Here is a 16,822-nt window from a genome sequence, read left to right as displayed (position 1 = left end):
TTGGCTGTTGCAAAGCTTTATTTGAAGAGAGAAACCACAAAAATAATCAACTACATGATGCTTTCAAAATTCAAAATCAGGCCAGATGCTTTCACAATCAAAAGCGAAACACGCTTTACAGTTTCACATCAAACACTCGGGGTGTTGTCATGATGTCCTAAAAAGGAAAACTGGACGTGTAAACATGTGGCAGAAGAAATTAACATTTCTGATTTGGATAAAACGCAGTTTTCTTGCTCCCAACTCATCAATTAAGGAAGCTCAGTCACCATTTGATGAATGCTGCTACTGCGGCCCGGAGGCTAATAACACGTATTCCTCGTCTCCCGACGTTCTCTTGTCAAAGGTCTTTTTTATTTACGACGGAGGAAACAAAACAAGGCTTTTCCAGTATGCGGTGATTTGCCAAGTCAACTAAAATGTACGCTGGCTTATGCTATATTAGCTAGCTTGGCTGATGTCACTCTTGTCGTTTTAAAAGTGGTAAACAAACTAGTAAATATCTCTCTTGAATATGAGGAAGACACCAAGGCACCAACAAGCTAAAGGTAGAGATATTGCTACTTATCAATTTTCCCCTCGTATAAACATAATCGGGACAAGGACAGCAGTCCAGCTAAATGGCCTAGCTGTGCTGGAACATACCTCTAACTGCATGTAAACCTCGTGACGGCTGCTGCAGCTCAAAGCAGCGTGCATAATGGCAACATCTAGAAGAGATTCAGAGCTTTTACCGTTTCTCCATTTCCTTTGGTCAAGACTAATAACCATGGCTGAATGTTCCAGTGAGCAGTCCATTAGGAAGAATTAGCCCTGCTCAGTCAAAGGCACGTTCACAAGCACGGGGACGACAGACAACACAAACACAACGCAACAAAATGCAAAAACACTTTTTTTTTTTTTTCTTTTTGTTTCTTCCCCCCACCACAGCTGGAACTTTGTGGTGCTACATACAGTAGATCATAGCAGAGCAACAGCTGAGCTTTAGCCGTGTGCTAATAGATCCATCTACGGTTTGGGAAATGATTTAAAATCCTATAAAAGCTCATGACGGCCTTGATGATTCTGTGTCGCTAGTTTTGGTGCTGGGTGAGTGTGGACGCTCATATTAGGTGTCTCGGCGCTCATTGCTCAACAACTACACTTCTCCTCACCGATAAATGACACCGTACACTATCAAAGACGCATTTGACGTATAAACTGTGCAGAAATATTTCCGGTTCCAAACACCTGCTGGTATTAGAACTCGGCAGCACAGTTTGGCCGGATCAGCAGAAAAAAAACCATACAAAACCTGTCAGGTACAACCGAGCAACGCATGCTGCCTAACGATACTATCTAAATTTCAGAATGTGTATTTTAGTCCACTGTTGCCTAACAACCAGCGTGATAGCTTAGAAATAAATCAAATCAGCAGATGGGAGCAACAGAAGACAGAAGTTTTAATGGAATTGGGCATCGCTTTTAAATATAGATACGACTTTTGTTAAGATTACTTTAATTTCACTGTGTGTGTGCGCGCGCATGTGTGTGTGTGGCCCTGGTTAACATCTGGACACCTTGTCCCTTTTGATTTGCAGCTGGAGCTGAACTCAGTAATAGAATTAGAGCTTTCGCCGAAAGAATCCAACGTTTTGTTGGATTCGTTGTTTTTATCGGCAACTCGTTAGAGATTTAGAAAACCTAATGTTTGCATGTTATGTGGCATTCACCAACTTCTAGCCTTCAGTGAATAACTGGATCACGGTGTTCACAGATGTGTTAGAGATCCATTATTTCATTCAAATCGATTGCCAAGATCGGAGCACGATGTTCTGTTTCCATGCAGCTGTTGTTTTTCTGTGGTCATTTAGGACCAGAGGCAGCTCAGTCGCTAAGCAGCTGGTCTGCAGCTCCCAGCTCCCAGTGGTCCAAAACTCCAGAGTACCTTTAACTCACCACTATCACACATGGTAGAATTAAAAAAAAGCCCATCGGGCTCTAACTGTCGGAGGCCGGAGGCTGTAGGTCATTTTGGGGAAGGTTTCGTGGTCCCTTCTTAGCCTATCAAACATCAAACATAACAGACAAATTCAATACTGACAAACACAGTCACACGGTACCAACGGCCCAGTCTGACACGATAAGGACACTTAGAACTGACTCTGTACATGTAAAATATTTCCTTATTCATAAAAAGAAAAAAAATCTCATAAAGTGTCACTGCAATCAACATTAAACATTGCATAGCCATGTCACACCTGTTCTTACTCACGCGGGTCTAAGCTAGCAGAGCAAAACTGCTCCAAAGCTGCATAATCAATATCGCTATAGTGTCGTGTTGGTCTGCATTGGAGTGCGTGGATTCAGAGGGTTATCCGACGGCCGTTACGCCGCGCGTACCGTGTGGGAATGCACCGAGCTGAGGGAGGAAAAGAAACGCGCGCGTTGGCGCCGGTCCGACGGTAAACGCTGCTGCTAAGGTCTAACTATTAATCGAGTGCCGCAGATCAGCGAAGAAAGGGTGATTGTCAAACTCTTTTTATTCCTTTTTGATTTTTTTTTTAATATATGTGACAACAAAAGAATAATGAAAACGTGCGGCGTCCTATGAGACTGTCACTGGTAAAGAGACACCGCTTGAAAATGAAGTGCGGATGAAGGTCAAAGATAGGTCATTTCAGAGCGCCGCTCAATTCTAAGCTCTCATCCTGCCTAAAAAGCTTCAAGCTTCTCATTTTAGTCATGTGATGTAGGTCCAAACGTACGTGCGTGTGGGTGAAAATGTGCATATTCAGGGCAGCGTCGTGTGTGTGTGTGTGTGTGTGTGTTCCAAGCTGGGAAGTCCGCCTGTGAGAGGAGGAGAAGAGGAGGAGAAGCAGGAAGAGAGATGGAGAGGGAGCGCCGGGTCATCACAGTGGAGGGGAGCGGGCGCCGGCCGGCTCAGAGGTCAGTGGTGGCCTTGGCGGTGAGCGCCTGGATGCGGCTGGTGTTGCAGTTTTTGCAGAGGACGTGTCCGTCCAGGGGGTAGCAGCCCTGGTTGTCCCCCTCTGACAGCAGAGAGCCGCAGTCCTGCAGGACGCACACGCCGGGTCAGTCGGGCTCAGAGTGGGATCACAAACACGTGTGGAGATGATGCAAAACAGGGCGGGAACTGAGAACTAGCGGCTGAATTAGGCTCAGGGTCAGGGTCAGGGTCAGGGTCAGGGTCAGGGTCAGGGTTAGGTTCAGGGTCAGGCTCAGGGTCAGGGTCAGGGTTAGGGTCAGGGTCAGGGTCAGGGTCAGGGTTAGGGTCAGGGTCAGGTCCTGCCATCGTCGTCTTTAGAAATCTACCCCCATTCAATCTAAATAGACCAACAAAATCACATCTGCTTCCCCAGATTCTTTCCAGGGAATCTATCTGACCTTTGGACAAGAGTGATGGGAAGTTATTTCGAGGCAGAGAGGTTCTAGTTTTAGTCAAAAGGCGACCCGGATGAGGTGTTGACGGCACCTGGAGGACCTACCTCACAGCGGTAACACTGCACGTGGAAGTCCCGGTCCAGGGCCACGATGCGGACGGTCTCCTCCTGTCCCGGGGCTGGCATTATGGGCCCGGAGCACACGCAGCAGCGAGGAGCGTACTTCCTGGCAGCAAAGGAAAAAAAGTAGACCGACTAACTCGCAGCGGCAATAAAAACGCAGCATTTGTTTTCCCAGAATTAAACCCGGATCAGATCCAGCACTTTGGGAGCCTCGGTGACCTAGAACCACTCAGTGGAGCGGGCGCTTCACCGAGGTCATCTGAATTCACTTCATTGTCCTGCTGTTTAGTACTCGCGCCCGCGTCCCGTAACGTTACGCGCTTTTGGGGAAAGGGACCGTTTCCGCGCGGCTCAAGCTAGTAAAAGGGTTTCACAACTATTGAAACCAGCCGTCGCCGCGGCGCCGTCTTCTGGAAACGCCGCCAGCACCAGGAAGTCAGTCTAACAATAGAATCCGTGCAAAAATGAGCAGCTTTGAGGTTTCTGGTCCTGGTTGGTGAAAGAAGGTCGCAACTGTTTCGCATCCTCCCCTAAAGCTAATCTAAGGAGGAGGAGGGGGGGGGTTGCTTGGGGAGTCAGAGTCATAAAGAGAAAAAAGCACTTCTGTGACTGTTCCTCGACACACGGGGGCCGCGCTGCTGAGGTCACGCTTGTCATGTGGAATTAAACAGCAGCTCCGCTCACACCTACAGCCAGCTGTTTACTCCTGCTCTGCTTCTGGTCACTGAGCAGAGGAAGAGTTCTGCTGATGCGCTGGTTACGCAATCAGCGGGTCGCGACACAGGCTGGGATTTACCGCGAAACCTATAGGGCCGGCGAGCTCAGAGGTATCGGAACGTGTCGGCGCCAACATCGAAATGCGATGGGGGAGGAAAAGAAAGAGAACCAACTTGTGAAAGTCCTCGATGCAGTGGATCTGGTTGGACGCGTCGACGGTGAAAGGGACGCCGTCCAGGCTGCGGTGGCACACCACGCAGGTGAAGCAGTGGGGGTGGTAGGCCTTGCCCGTCGCCCGCAGGATGCGCTCCATGATGGGCTTGCTGCAGATGGTGCAGGTCTCCAGGGTATTCTGCAGGCACACACACACGCACACACACATAACACAGCCGTCCTGACGGGGACGCGGGGATTCTGATGATTCAGTTCACAGCCCCTCTGATGCTTGTTTACAATTAGAACTTATTTTGAGCAGCAGCATTCCTGCTCCAGAACGGCGTTTGCCAGCGTTGTGCTGGAAGTTGCTTGGCTACTACTGCAGCCTGTCCTCGGCTGACTCCTCAGCTCCGGCAATCTGATTAGCCTCCTCTTGAAACACAAACACACTCATTTCTCAGCAGCTCATACTTCATTCTCTCATATGCACAAGTGGAAGCAGTAAATATTTCCAGTTTGTGATGACTGGGAGGGTTTTTTTTTCCAGCTGCCTGGGCGAGCGGCCGGCGTCGAGACGTGGCGGCCGCTCGCCTCTGACTTATCTGCGACATCTCTCTTCTTTATATCTGCCAAGAGACAGCGTTCGTTATTTCAATAGCTCATAAATAAGGGCTTCCTCTCTCGGCCCGACTCCAATTACGGGGTTGGAGGAAATCCATCATGCGGTGTGATCGATGGGTGGCCCGATGATAGAACGGGCGACGCGATGGGTGCAAACCCCGCCGCCGCCGGCGCCGGGCGTTTCCTGGATCTCTGCGCCGCGGCGCGCGAGCCTTTATTCCGCGCTTGGCTGAGCTAAACAGTTCACGGTTCACCTGCTCCCATCGGTTCCCCCCGTGGTCGCGAGCTGCCTCAGTGTTTCCAAACACGGCTCCGGGTGTGTGGCAACACTGCTCTGCGTCATCCGCCGCCTGACAGGCGCACCGCCGGGCCCCCGCCGTTTGGAACCGCACTCCTGTGACCGCTCGGCTGAGGTCGTCTCCCGACCGTGCCCCCGGTGTGGCGGCGGCGCACGTGCCCACGTCTACTTTAAATACACGAACGATGGAAGCAGCTTCACGGAAAGGTGCCCGATTTCTGCCCACGTGTCGAAGGGCGTGAGATCAGAGCTCCTCTCGTCTGACCCGAGGCCGAGGGGGGGGCGTGGAAAAGAAACAACATATATGGTCGTTTCTTCAAAGCACTCCTGGAGAGGCATTAGTTCATAAAAAGCAGCGTGCGCAGACAAGCTCTGCATATTTATTTGTCTTTCTTCCCCCTCCAAGACGATAATAGAAATAAACAATATTCCCAGGGCAACAGTTGTGTGTAAACAATGTCCGTATTGCAATCCTGCTCCATCTTGGAGGTGGAATAAAGCCTTTTAATGAGCTCGCTGCGCTGAGCCCTTGAGGTTTGCCTCACGCGTGCACCGCGATAGAGAGAGGTAGAGGTGGAGAGACAGAGACGGGGGGAGAGAGAGAGACCATATATTTATATATTTGTAACCTGAGACTGGAGGTACGATAGCAGGGCCAAACAGCGCTGAGCCATCTCCCGCTCTCACTCATCCATCTGCAATCCCTCGCACTTGTTCTCATCTGTCCTTCATGTGGGAATACCTTGCCCTTGTTTAGCTTAACTGGAGCATGTGATTTCACAGCGCACGCTTCCTCCGGGCCATTGTAATGAGTACAGTACTCAAAAGACAAAATTTCTCCCTCTTCCTCGCTGACGGTACGATTCTATGACCTCAATTACGTTCGGCTGCTCTTCGGTGCCATGGTGACTCCTGTAATCTGGTATTACTGGACCTGATGTCCGTCTCCTAAACAGACGGTTCACCTGCTCCGTGTTTGGCTCCAGCCGCCACAGACGGCCTAAATCACTCCGCGGCCTCTCTCAGACATCCAGGGCCGTCACGCTTTGCCACTAGAGGGCTGTATGTGTCTGCAGATGTCCGGGTTTCGCGGCTCCCCTGACTAAATATGATGTATTCAAGCATACGTAGCCCCCCCCACCCTCATACATTTCTGTAAGTGTTTGCCCAGAAGGCTAAACAAATGTCTAGGCAGATGAGGTAAAGTGAATTTAGGTCACACAGCCTCTTGCTGAACTGAGGGGTGAGCGGAGTGCGTTTAAGTCAATTGTGGCCCGTTTTGGAAGTTGGTTCTTTTTGCTCCAAAGTGCTATCATGGACTTGCACCAAGCGCAGTAATGCCAGCGCAGACCGGCCCCGATCCCTCCCCCCCACCCTCCCAAATAACATTTGACACAGCTGTCCGTTGGAATGAGGGGCGCGATGGCAAACAAAGCGTGTAAGTGCGTCAAAGGCGTCACGTGCGCTCCCCACTGCACCAGCAGGCCCAGGACGGGCAGGACGAGGCAGAGAGGCAGCGCGAATAACAGGGGGCAATCGCAACTCTGAATTCTGCCCCCCCCCACTTAAAATATGCCACAAGTGAGTCCCAGCGTGTAGGCGTGTGGCGCGTGAACCAGACTGAAACGGGCACCACACGAGAATCATTATTCAACGCATGTTTACAAAAAAACCCCCAAAAACACACAATCAGAGACGAGAGCAGGTTAAACAGGTCAAACCCCCAAGACACACACACACACACACACACGGAAGCTGATATTGGGATGCTTGCCACCTGACGGGATTCTAATTTTAGGAAAGTGAGGGGAAATAAAAGAGTTCCCGATCTGTTTTGCGACCCTGAAACACCTTCAACACCTCTAGTTTTAACATTAAAACTCCAGATATATATTACATATACATTACATATACACACTATGTTGACAGCCATGCACAGGGAAAAGGAGGGCTGCAACGCCACATCTGAAACAATAAACATTTGGAAACGCGGCTGCATCTTTTTTTCTTTTTTTTTTTACACCTCCGTGTTCATTTTTTTTCACATGGCCGAGTCTGGCTGACAGGAAGCAGCCTGGAGTTCAGTGTGACTGCACGCGATTTGTGATCTGGCACACTCTGAGCAGAGTGTGCCAAATTTAGAGATGATCTGATCCAGTGCACGTGTTTGAGTGTGCGTGTGTGTGAGTGCGTGCGCGCACAAGAATGTCCACATCTTTAAAGGACGCGTTGCACGATGTGTGGCCGCGTTGTGGGAATCAAACCGGGCGTGTGGAAGGTGGCTCAGACGGGAGCTTCTTTAAACTCCCATTTCGCCGACGACTTCCTGTCTTGGTCATCAACTATGAGTCAAATCAGCGACCCTCCGACTTCCTGAGGGAGGTTTCAGCTGATTTAACAGACCTTGACAAGGGGCCTCCTTTACTTTTATCAATTAACATGGGGGTTATGCCAGCAAATATATACGTCTCACACGAAAACTAAGAAATGTAAGAAGTGGAAGGGAGAGAACAGGCAGTGGATTTATGATGACAGCAAGTAGTGGTGACACCACAGAGAATGTTAAAAGGTCTCCAGAGCTTTGCTGAATCGTTATGTAATAAAAGGAGCATCATTTCCATTAGATGGCAACAAAGACGAGGCCGCCCCTCACTAAAGCATCTATTTCATGCATTACAATGAAGCTGCCATGAAAAGTGAACACCTGGCCCATCATCACTCAAACACCAGTGCAAGTGAAATGGGACAAAAAGAGCCGGCGTGCACCATCGTGTGCACCGCCTGTAATGTAGTCAAACAAGTCATTGGGCCCGTGGCGCTCAGCTAGACTCCTGGCATGTGGAAATGTAATCTTTTAATATATTTTAAAACAGCTGTTGGTATTGGGAAAGTGGTAAACGCTAGAAGAAAGCAACATTTTGTTAGCATTTTGTTAGCTAATTTGCGGTTTGAAAAAATAAAACACTTACTACACTTTAATGTGAAACTACCAAAATAAAAAGTTTCACTCTGTTTGAAAGGGGGTAAAAACAGCAGTTCCTGCAGTTTACAGTATCAGTGGGTGTGGCTGTATTATTTTCTTTCCGCCACTAAGAAGCAAGAAAGAAAACTGACTCGAAACTAAATTTTGCTGATGCAAATTTGTCAAAACTTCCAAACGTGTGTTTACAGAAAATTTCCGCGATTCACGCCGCACCATCATTTGTAAATCAATGAAAAGTGAAGCAGATGCTGTAAATTTCAGAGGTATTCAAATGTTTAAGGAAGCACCTGGCGACAGCGTCACGTAGCAAAAGATTTCTGTGGTTGGGGTAAAACGGAACATTAGTGTGCGCTACACTTGAACCCCACATCATGGGGGTCTGGGCCTGGGAAATGCAGCTAAACTCTGCCTCTGAGGGGGAATTTAGATCTCCAAATCTGTGAAAAGAACAATAAGAACACACACTAGAGACTGGAAACGGAGAAAAAAAATGTCAATGACTGTCAAGGAAAACTCCCCTGAAGAGGAGGAAACCTTGAGCGGATCCCAGGTGAAGAGAGGAGAAGAGGACTCAAAAATATGGGGTCGAAACTCCTGGAAACCAGATGAACCACGGTGAGAACAGCAGCCCGCCGGTGACCCGGAGCTCATTTTAAGCGGCCCTGGGTGACGCGCTCGCCCGTGCTGTTGTCTGACAGCTCAACGCGCGTTGGCGCGCATCAAAGGCAGCGCAGCAGATCAAAAGGTTCAACCAGCCCTGCTCTTTCATAGAGAACCATTTCCTGCGTGAACTACAGCAGCAGGAAAAGACCAAGGGCCTTAAAGAAAACGACATTTCTGTGCCGTCAACAACAACAACGACGGCAGCTGAAAACCGCGGGAAGGCCCCCAAACCTAAAGAAGGATGCACGTCTTTCTTTAACGCCCTCTTGTTCTTTAGGTCACTACAGTATTGGTGACGATGAGACGTCCTTGACGCCGAAGGGTGACACCTAACATATATTGACGGAGTTAATAAACATATACCGCTCCAAAAATACATTTCCGGAGAGCCCTGTCAGAACTGTCAGTGCAGTTCTATATCATGGGGGTCAGTATGTGAACCCGATCCCTCATAGAGGCCGCGCCACCCTCACAGCCGTATGGAGATCACAGTCTCCTGCACCGTCATGGCGCGGGCGCACGCACGGATGTTCTGTTTACGTGTGGGTGTCAGTGCATGTGTCAGCTTGAATGTGGACCGTCCAACGGTCCGCTAACCGAAAGGATCGTTGACCCGGACTCTTATTGCTGGTGTAATTTGTGGCGTGCGACGCTCATCCGTGTGCACGCCAGTCGCTCAAAACGCCCGCGCCAAGGTGCCGCCGTCTCCTGACCTGAAACGGCTTCCACGGCTCCGCTCAGCACCGCCTGCCTGGGTGATGAATTCATACAGACTGAGAAGAGACGAGTCGGGAGCGGATGTGGACGCTCTTGGGGTGTTGTTGTTTGTGTATATTTACACAGGCTTTGACAGAACAGCAAAAGCCAAAAGTGACAAATGAGATTCAAATATCTGCGCGGCCCGCGACGCTCAGCTGAGCGGCTCGGCTCCCTCCGTGTTGTGACCACGTGACGGTATCAGGGGACATCCGCTGACGAGGAGGGACAGGGCGGACGCGCAGATCACAGCGCGTTCTGACTTTTCTTTGGTAAATAAAAGGTGGCAGCGGGCCCCTCCCCCACCCCGATCCGGCTGCGCGGCTCAGCCAAAGTGGCCGGCCTGCTCGTCTGCCCGTCTTCCTTAAACTCAGCGTGCAGCAGAACGTGACCTCTCTGGACTTTGGGCAATGTCTCCTGCTCTGGCTGCAGAGAGAAACTGACAAAGACCCCGGCAGGACTTCTTATGTGCCATGAGTTAGAATGACATTGCGGTGGGTCAGCAGTAGGTCTCGGATATTTTACTCATCCTCTCTCTTCATTGGGGGCGGGGAGGGGGGGGTATGCTGTGACAAACATGAGGTTTTGGAGGGCTCTCTGGTTTTGCTCGAGCGTCGCAGTCTAATAACAACGCTGATAGTTTTCATGTACACGCTTGTATCGAGAGGACGGCTGGCTTTTCTTCAGCGTGGATCAGCAATAAGAAATAATGACCCAGCTCATACCCGCTGCACCGCACATACACACCCACATAATTGTCTTGGCAAGACTGGAGACTTACTAAGATGTGAAATCCCATTCAGGCAAGTGCTATCTAATTGGCTCACTCCTTTGAGGAATTAGACCGAGTTAATCACGGCTGAATATACAGAACTCAATTAGAACTTTGCAAGCTAATGCAGACAGCCATGAATATTTGATGAAACGTCAGCAAAAAGCCGAGCCGCCGCGTTTAAGAGCTCGCTTCAGACGCCGCGTATGAACCAGAAGGCTGTTTACCTGCCAGAGCGGGCTGTTAACGCGCTCGCTGACGTGCAAGCTGCGGCTCTACAGCGACGACCAAACCGGCGCCCTGAACTCGCCACGCTGGCTGCCAGCCTCCGGATCCGACTACCTGGATATCCCTCACAGAGGACTGACAGGTGTGTGGGAGGCGCGCCGTCGTTTCTAATTAGAGACGTTACCGCTTCACCGCGGGGGGGGAGCAGCATTACAAAGATCGCCTCTCTGGGTTGGTTCTCGGAGCGCTCGGGCATCGATGGGATGAAGCCTTTAAGCCGCCTGTCAATGACAGCCGAGGCTTCAGGGAGTTCCCGTGGGGGTCCCGTTGTGAAATAGGAGACAGGCTGGGGAGGACGTCCGTCACCAGAGGCCCAAATATAGGCGAGATCAGCGCTGTCGTCTGTGGGGGCTGCGCCGGCCCCTGGAAGCTTTAGGCTGCGGTCGCACCCTGTGGTGCTTTAGTGGCGATAAACTCTGCCACAGACATTTATTTACTTGGTCAATAATATCGGCTTCACCGATGATCAATTCCTCATTTTTCTATTTCTTGAAACTTTTGGTTCTGGTTAAGGAAATTCAGAAATCTTCAAACACAAAATGATGAGATTATAGACTCTGCTGCACTTTTATGGTGCGTTCAAGAGCCAATCCTGGGCCCAGCCCTGTTTTTCCCCCTATAAAAGTGCTGAATTTCTTTATGAAAACCATAAATTCAACAATCTTGCTGACAAGAAACATGCAAAGATTTGGGAACCGTCATGTCTAACGGAGATGGAACGGGAAATGGGAAGTGGACTATAATAAAAGAGGGGAAATACGAGAGGGGAGGGAAACACGTCTCGATGATGAAATAATTACACCAAAGAAAAAGCCCAGGGAAGTTTAAGCTCTAAAAGTAAACAGGTTAAACCTCATCTGTCCATCATCAGCGGGGTCCTGGTGAGTGGCAGGCCGAGGCTTCTGTTGAAAGTTCATCATCCCATCTTTTGGAAAATGTAGTGAATGAGACCAAAGTCCATTTATTTTAAAGAAGAGCACAATTAGTACAACTGCAGATGATAAAAATAATTACATTCAAGAAAGTTGGCGTCCGTGACCTTGGTGGACTCTGGAACTGTCAAAAGAGGTAGACGTAGATTAAGGTTTTGTGCGGGCAAATCCCTATCTCTTTATTACTGCTCTTTCAATATGAAGCTTTGCTCCTGAGGTGACCTTGTTTTACTTACATCAGTCTCATTACAGCACACTAAACCGCCTGCACTTTGGATGATCTATATTCATGGGAAGTGGCAGCTCGAACAGGAAAGCAGGGATGTGATTCTGCCTCAGACAGGAAACAAAGCATCGGGTCCGACCCCCTTCCCCCCGAACAGTCGGTTTACCAGCATAGAACAGGGGGCAGAACAGTCATATCACAGTATGTTAACGGAGCAAAACAAGACATGATTGGAAGAAATCTGTGGAAATTTACAGGGACCCGTGAAATATGCAGAAAATAGAAATGGCCTAAAACCAGCAAGAGCGATACCGTATATATAAATATATATAGCCCAGTGACACTAAATCTTACTAAAAACACGTCAAGAATGACGAGCGGTCTGATCTAACGGTGAATAGTCTTGGTTGCATTAATACGTCTAATCAGAGTCAGAACTAATGTCAGGCACAAAGGTGTCATGCTAGCATATGGTCTGTTTTAGCACCGCTAACATATGTTCCATGTTGACACCAGCTGCGTATGTTGTGTGTTACCACTGATAACATATGTTCCTCGTTAACACCGGTGACAAATGTTTCATGATAAGGTGGTTCCAAAGGCCCTGCTTAAGAAGCTCCGTTTCATCTGAACAAGGCTTTTACATTTCTAATACGGATCTGACGAGAGAGGATTGTCATTAGACTCTGATTTAAGAGCAAAGAAATCTTCCAAAAACACAAAAATGGTTTAGCTTAAATAAAGTCAGCAGTACTCTACCAGTACAGTACATGTTTGTCCTGACAATCGTCTGCACTCACACACACATGCACGTACAGAGCCAGCACGCGATGGGGAAAGCTAGGACACCTCAGGATGTAAAATCAATATCAGTAGGGACCCAAACGTGCCTCACTGAGATGATAATGGAGCACTCTATGCAAAATTCTACACTAGCTGAAGTTCAGAAGATTTAATCTCCTTGATACCTATTTAGATAGGCAGCGATTAAACCCCACAGCAGGTAGACGGGAAGTAGAAGACAATGGCTCGCATGCTTGCTGGGAGAATCCGGTGACGGCGTTCGGGAAACGACAGATAGAGAATCACTCAAATGAGGAAGTAGACAGATAATGGTGATGGAGGTGGGTAGGCTCCTGCACAATACCTGAAGGATTTAGGAAGATCTGACAGGAGAGTCCGAATGAGGCAAATGAACCTGTGGAATAGCAGGATGTTCCCAAAACAAATATCAGCATTTGCCATGAAAATATGTAAAGGCTCAGTCTAGATAAGGTGGCACCTGATGTCCTAATTGATACGCTGTAACATCTTAATGTATGGCAATGGGAAGGGCTTTGCTATTTGCATAGCCGAGTTCTCTGCCCCGGCAGGCTCCTCTTGTACTGGGAGCGTCTGCCCACAAATGTCACCTAACGTGTGTGTGATGTGGAGGATTTGTCAAGTACAGGATGTAACAATCAGTGTTTCCACTCTCCGTGTAAATAAACAAGAATAAGCCTGTTTTCATCAAAAGACGAGGACTTTCCAAAACGCTGTGACCCGCTGATGCTTCCGCTCCCTCTCAAAGCTGGTTGCAGAAGCTTTCTTTAGTTTTTTGTTCTTTAATAACCTCGGCGCAGAAAAACAATCCGAGACAAAACACCTGGAAGTTGGTGGCAACGCGCAGCCTTTGAGCGTGCACTCGAGCCAGCTTCCTCTTCTCTTTCCCGGAATGACAGCAGATGGGAACAACCATCATGTTGAAACTAGATTTGTAATCCACATTACAAGGAAGTCTCTATGGTTTGTGGATTTATGGTTGCGTTGCAGCTCCAGTCAGAGCTCCACACACGTAATGGGTATTATTCTCTCACACTGGTGCGTTTGTCTTCTCCCAGTGCTCCAATATCAACCCTGACTAGCATTAGCATTCCTAACAGAAACCTCAGATTAGCATGAAGGGTCCCGCTGACATCACACATGTCCGCAGGTTCCACGTAAAACTTGTTCGCCAGGATGGCACTGAGTCAAAGGCCAGGAAATAATTTAATGAATTAATGTTACTTTTTGAATGCCTTATGTTTCTATACTGAATCTAAATGAACTCTTCACGCACTGCTGCCTCACAGCACGAAGGTTACGGGTTCGAATATCTGTGGGGAGTTTGCATGTGTTAGGGTTCTCTCGGGGTTCTCCCACCCAGTTACGGGATAGTTAAAGAAGAGGGACGGATACACACATATTTTTACACCCCCCCCCCCACAGATAACACTATGTATACTATATATATGTGCAGATTATTTCACTTTATTGCATCACGATACACTTGATTACCCTTTACTGTTAATAGGAAACAGAACTGCAGCTGAAATGTTACAATTAATCAACAATCCATCAAAATAATCACAATAAAAGTCTGAATTGTTTCCCCTTTTGCTAAATGACTTTGTCTTCTCTACATAGAAATATTTGGTTATTTCTCATCGTAGCAGAAAGCTATTAAACACCTCTGTTGCTCCTGGGGTGGGTACGAAGGTGGGAGAGCGTGAACAGATCTACAGATCCTACAGCGTCGATCTACGGTCTACGATCTGCTCGCAGCCATTCCTAGACTGACTCCACTTGGAGGCCCACGTGGAGATTCTCTCTTTCTCCCCATGCCATTCCTCTTCTGAGACCCAAACTCTCACGTTCACTCTTTAATCGTGCAGCATGACCCCGAGGATGGGGAAGAAAAGAATAAGAAATTACTTTCATTAAGAAATTCAGATTTCCCCCTTCCTTTTGATCTTGTGCCAGAAGAACATTTATGCTGATGAAATGCATAAATAAAGTTCTTAAATTATCCCGTTCCTCTTTAGCGCATGTATCAGGGCTGGAGAACTTCCAAACGAGACAGCTACAATCACAGTGAGTGCCTCTGAATAGGGGTGATTTAGAAGATGGCCCGTCGCTGCTTTAAACACCACCAGGCTCAACTGTGAGACTTCAGTGGATTCAAGGCTCTTCTCCGAGTGCAGCGATCCAAAACGTCAGCAGGAATTATAACGTGCTGAAAAATCAACAGCATGCATGTGTCTTCAGAATAGAATTATCATCATATCATTAGAAATCATCAATACAGCCAGATCCTAAAAACCTGCAGGTGGGTTCGGTGCAATGACGGTGAATAATCTGAAGGCGAGAGCAACTAAACAAGGATGGACCTAAAAATACCCCCTGAAGCTGCAGCGACACCAATCAGTCAATCTTTATTTATATATCGTCTGTTACAATCAAAATTGTCTCTAGGTGCTTTCCAGAATCCCAGGGCCTGACCGCCAACAAGCAACAGTGGCAAGGAAAAACTCCCCTTTAACAGGAAGAAACCTTGAGCAGGACCAGGCTCATGCAGGGGGACCCTCCTGAGGGACGGCTTGAGGGAAAGGCTTATTCCACTCCATCAGCCAGCCACCGGTGGACCGTGTGTCACATTTCCACACATGCAGCAATAAACCTTCACATCAGCCGTGTCCCACCAGCGTGTTTACTACAAAGGCAGCGCTTGTTGCACGGTTCCGGTAAGTTTCGCCTATAAAAAAACCCAACTACAGATTTGTTTGCGATGTTGCTGACAACAAGAAACTTTGCCTTTTTTCTAACCGAACATACACACTTCTGTAAAATCATTTCCTTGTGGTCTTGCAGAATGATGCGTCTTTCAAGACAATATTGTGCAATCAAATGACTATTTGTTGCCCAACGCAGCAGCGTGAAATCGGGCCACAGTTTGGGAAACAGAAACAAAGGCTCCCGAAGATGGAAACGACACTGGTGTTTTCTCAGATATCCCTGAGTGTTGTTCAGATGGAACCTTTTCCATTAGGGATGGGCGAGTACCCCTATCAGGTATTGGTATCGGGCCGATACCGGGCTCATTCCAAATGAGTGGTACTCGTGACGCTACTCACCGATGCTCAAGGCAAAATAAAAAAAAAAAGCAACTTATATCAAGTAGTGCACCAGAACATGGTGGTGCACTCCAGCATCAGTGGCTCTCGTCCTGCTTGGACAAACACAGCGCGCTGTCCACACAAGCGTGGCTGCTCCCAACCAGGAAACGTTGCCAATTTTGGAATTGCAGAACGCAAACTCGGCAAAATTAAAGTTGCAAGAAGCGGTTTGAAGAGTAGCTCATTTTAGGATCTTGCCATATTTAGCATTTTATGCAATTTGCACCACCGGCTGTTTTAATTAACCCTTCTGATCAAGGACTGTCGGTATGAAACTTTTTCCAAATGCTCCTGTTGTCTAGAGAGCGGGTGGCTCTTGTGTTCCATTCATCTCAGAAGCTGTTTCACTGCAACGGCATATTTGTTTGATAGCGACGATGTTGCTAGCTTTAGACAACTTTAATGAGACTTGTCAATAGTTAAAAGTTAAAACATATATGGCATAAAGATGTTTTTTAAAAAAAGCCACACTTAAACTTATTTGGACGGACGGACGGACAGACAGACAGATAGCTTATTGTACTCATGCGCATACTCGGTCTGAGAAAAAATGTTATTGAACATCCATATTTTACATGTTCCTCTTTTTTTTTTTTAAATCGTCTAATTTATTGGATTCAACACAGAATAGTGAAGAATCAGATCAAAGATGAAGCCGGTTCTCAACCCAGAAATGACATCATGAACATGAACTTTAAAGCATTACAGCTGGTGTCAGATCAGGTTGCAGTCGGCCAGGTTCCGTCTTACTCATCGGTAATAAATCAGCACAAACATATTCTAATTTATGATATAAATGCCATTGTTTGTCTTTGACAACTCGCACAGTCCAAATTCCCCACATTCACCGATTTCAATATTTGAAGTGCCAACGTTACAACGTTAAAGCAGCTTTATCAACGACAGCGCCAGTTAATGTGAAATCGGATCAAA

General features: G+C 47.9%; 1 protein-coding gene across 1 annotated transcript in view; it reads right to left on the bottom strand.

Annotated features, from left to right (window-relative positions):
• Positions 1 to 16,822, bottom strand: part of lpp (LIM domain containing preferred translocation partner in lipoma) — an 89,987-nt gene continuing 73,165 nt past the window's right edge. Inside the window, 3 exon segments of the mRNA XM_057037912.1 lie at positions 1 to 3,051; positions 3,486 to 3,606; positions 4,394 to 4,572. Of these exon segments, the coding sequence (XP_056893892.1) occupies positions 2,923 to 3,051; positions 3,486 to 3,606; positions 4,394 to 4,572 (429 nt within the window). The 3' untranslated portion in view covers positions 1 to 2,922.

Source organism: Takifugu flavidus, chromosome 7 (genome assembly GCF_003711565.1).
Source record: "Takifugu flavidus isolate HTHZ2018 chromosome 7, ASM371156v2, whole genome shotgun sequence".
NCBI lineage: Eukaryota > Metazoa > Chordata > Actinopteri > Tetraodontiformes > Tetraodontidae > Takifugu > Takifugu flavidus.
Note: the sequence above shows the minus strand (reverse complement) of the source record. Positions and strands in the feature narration are given on the sequence as shown.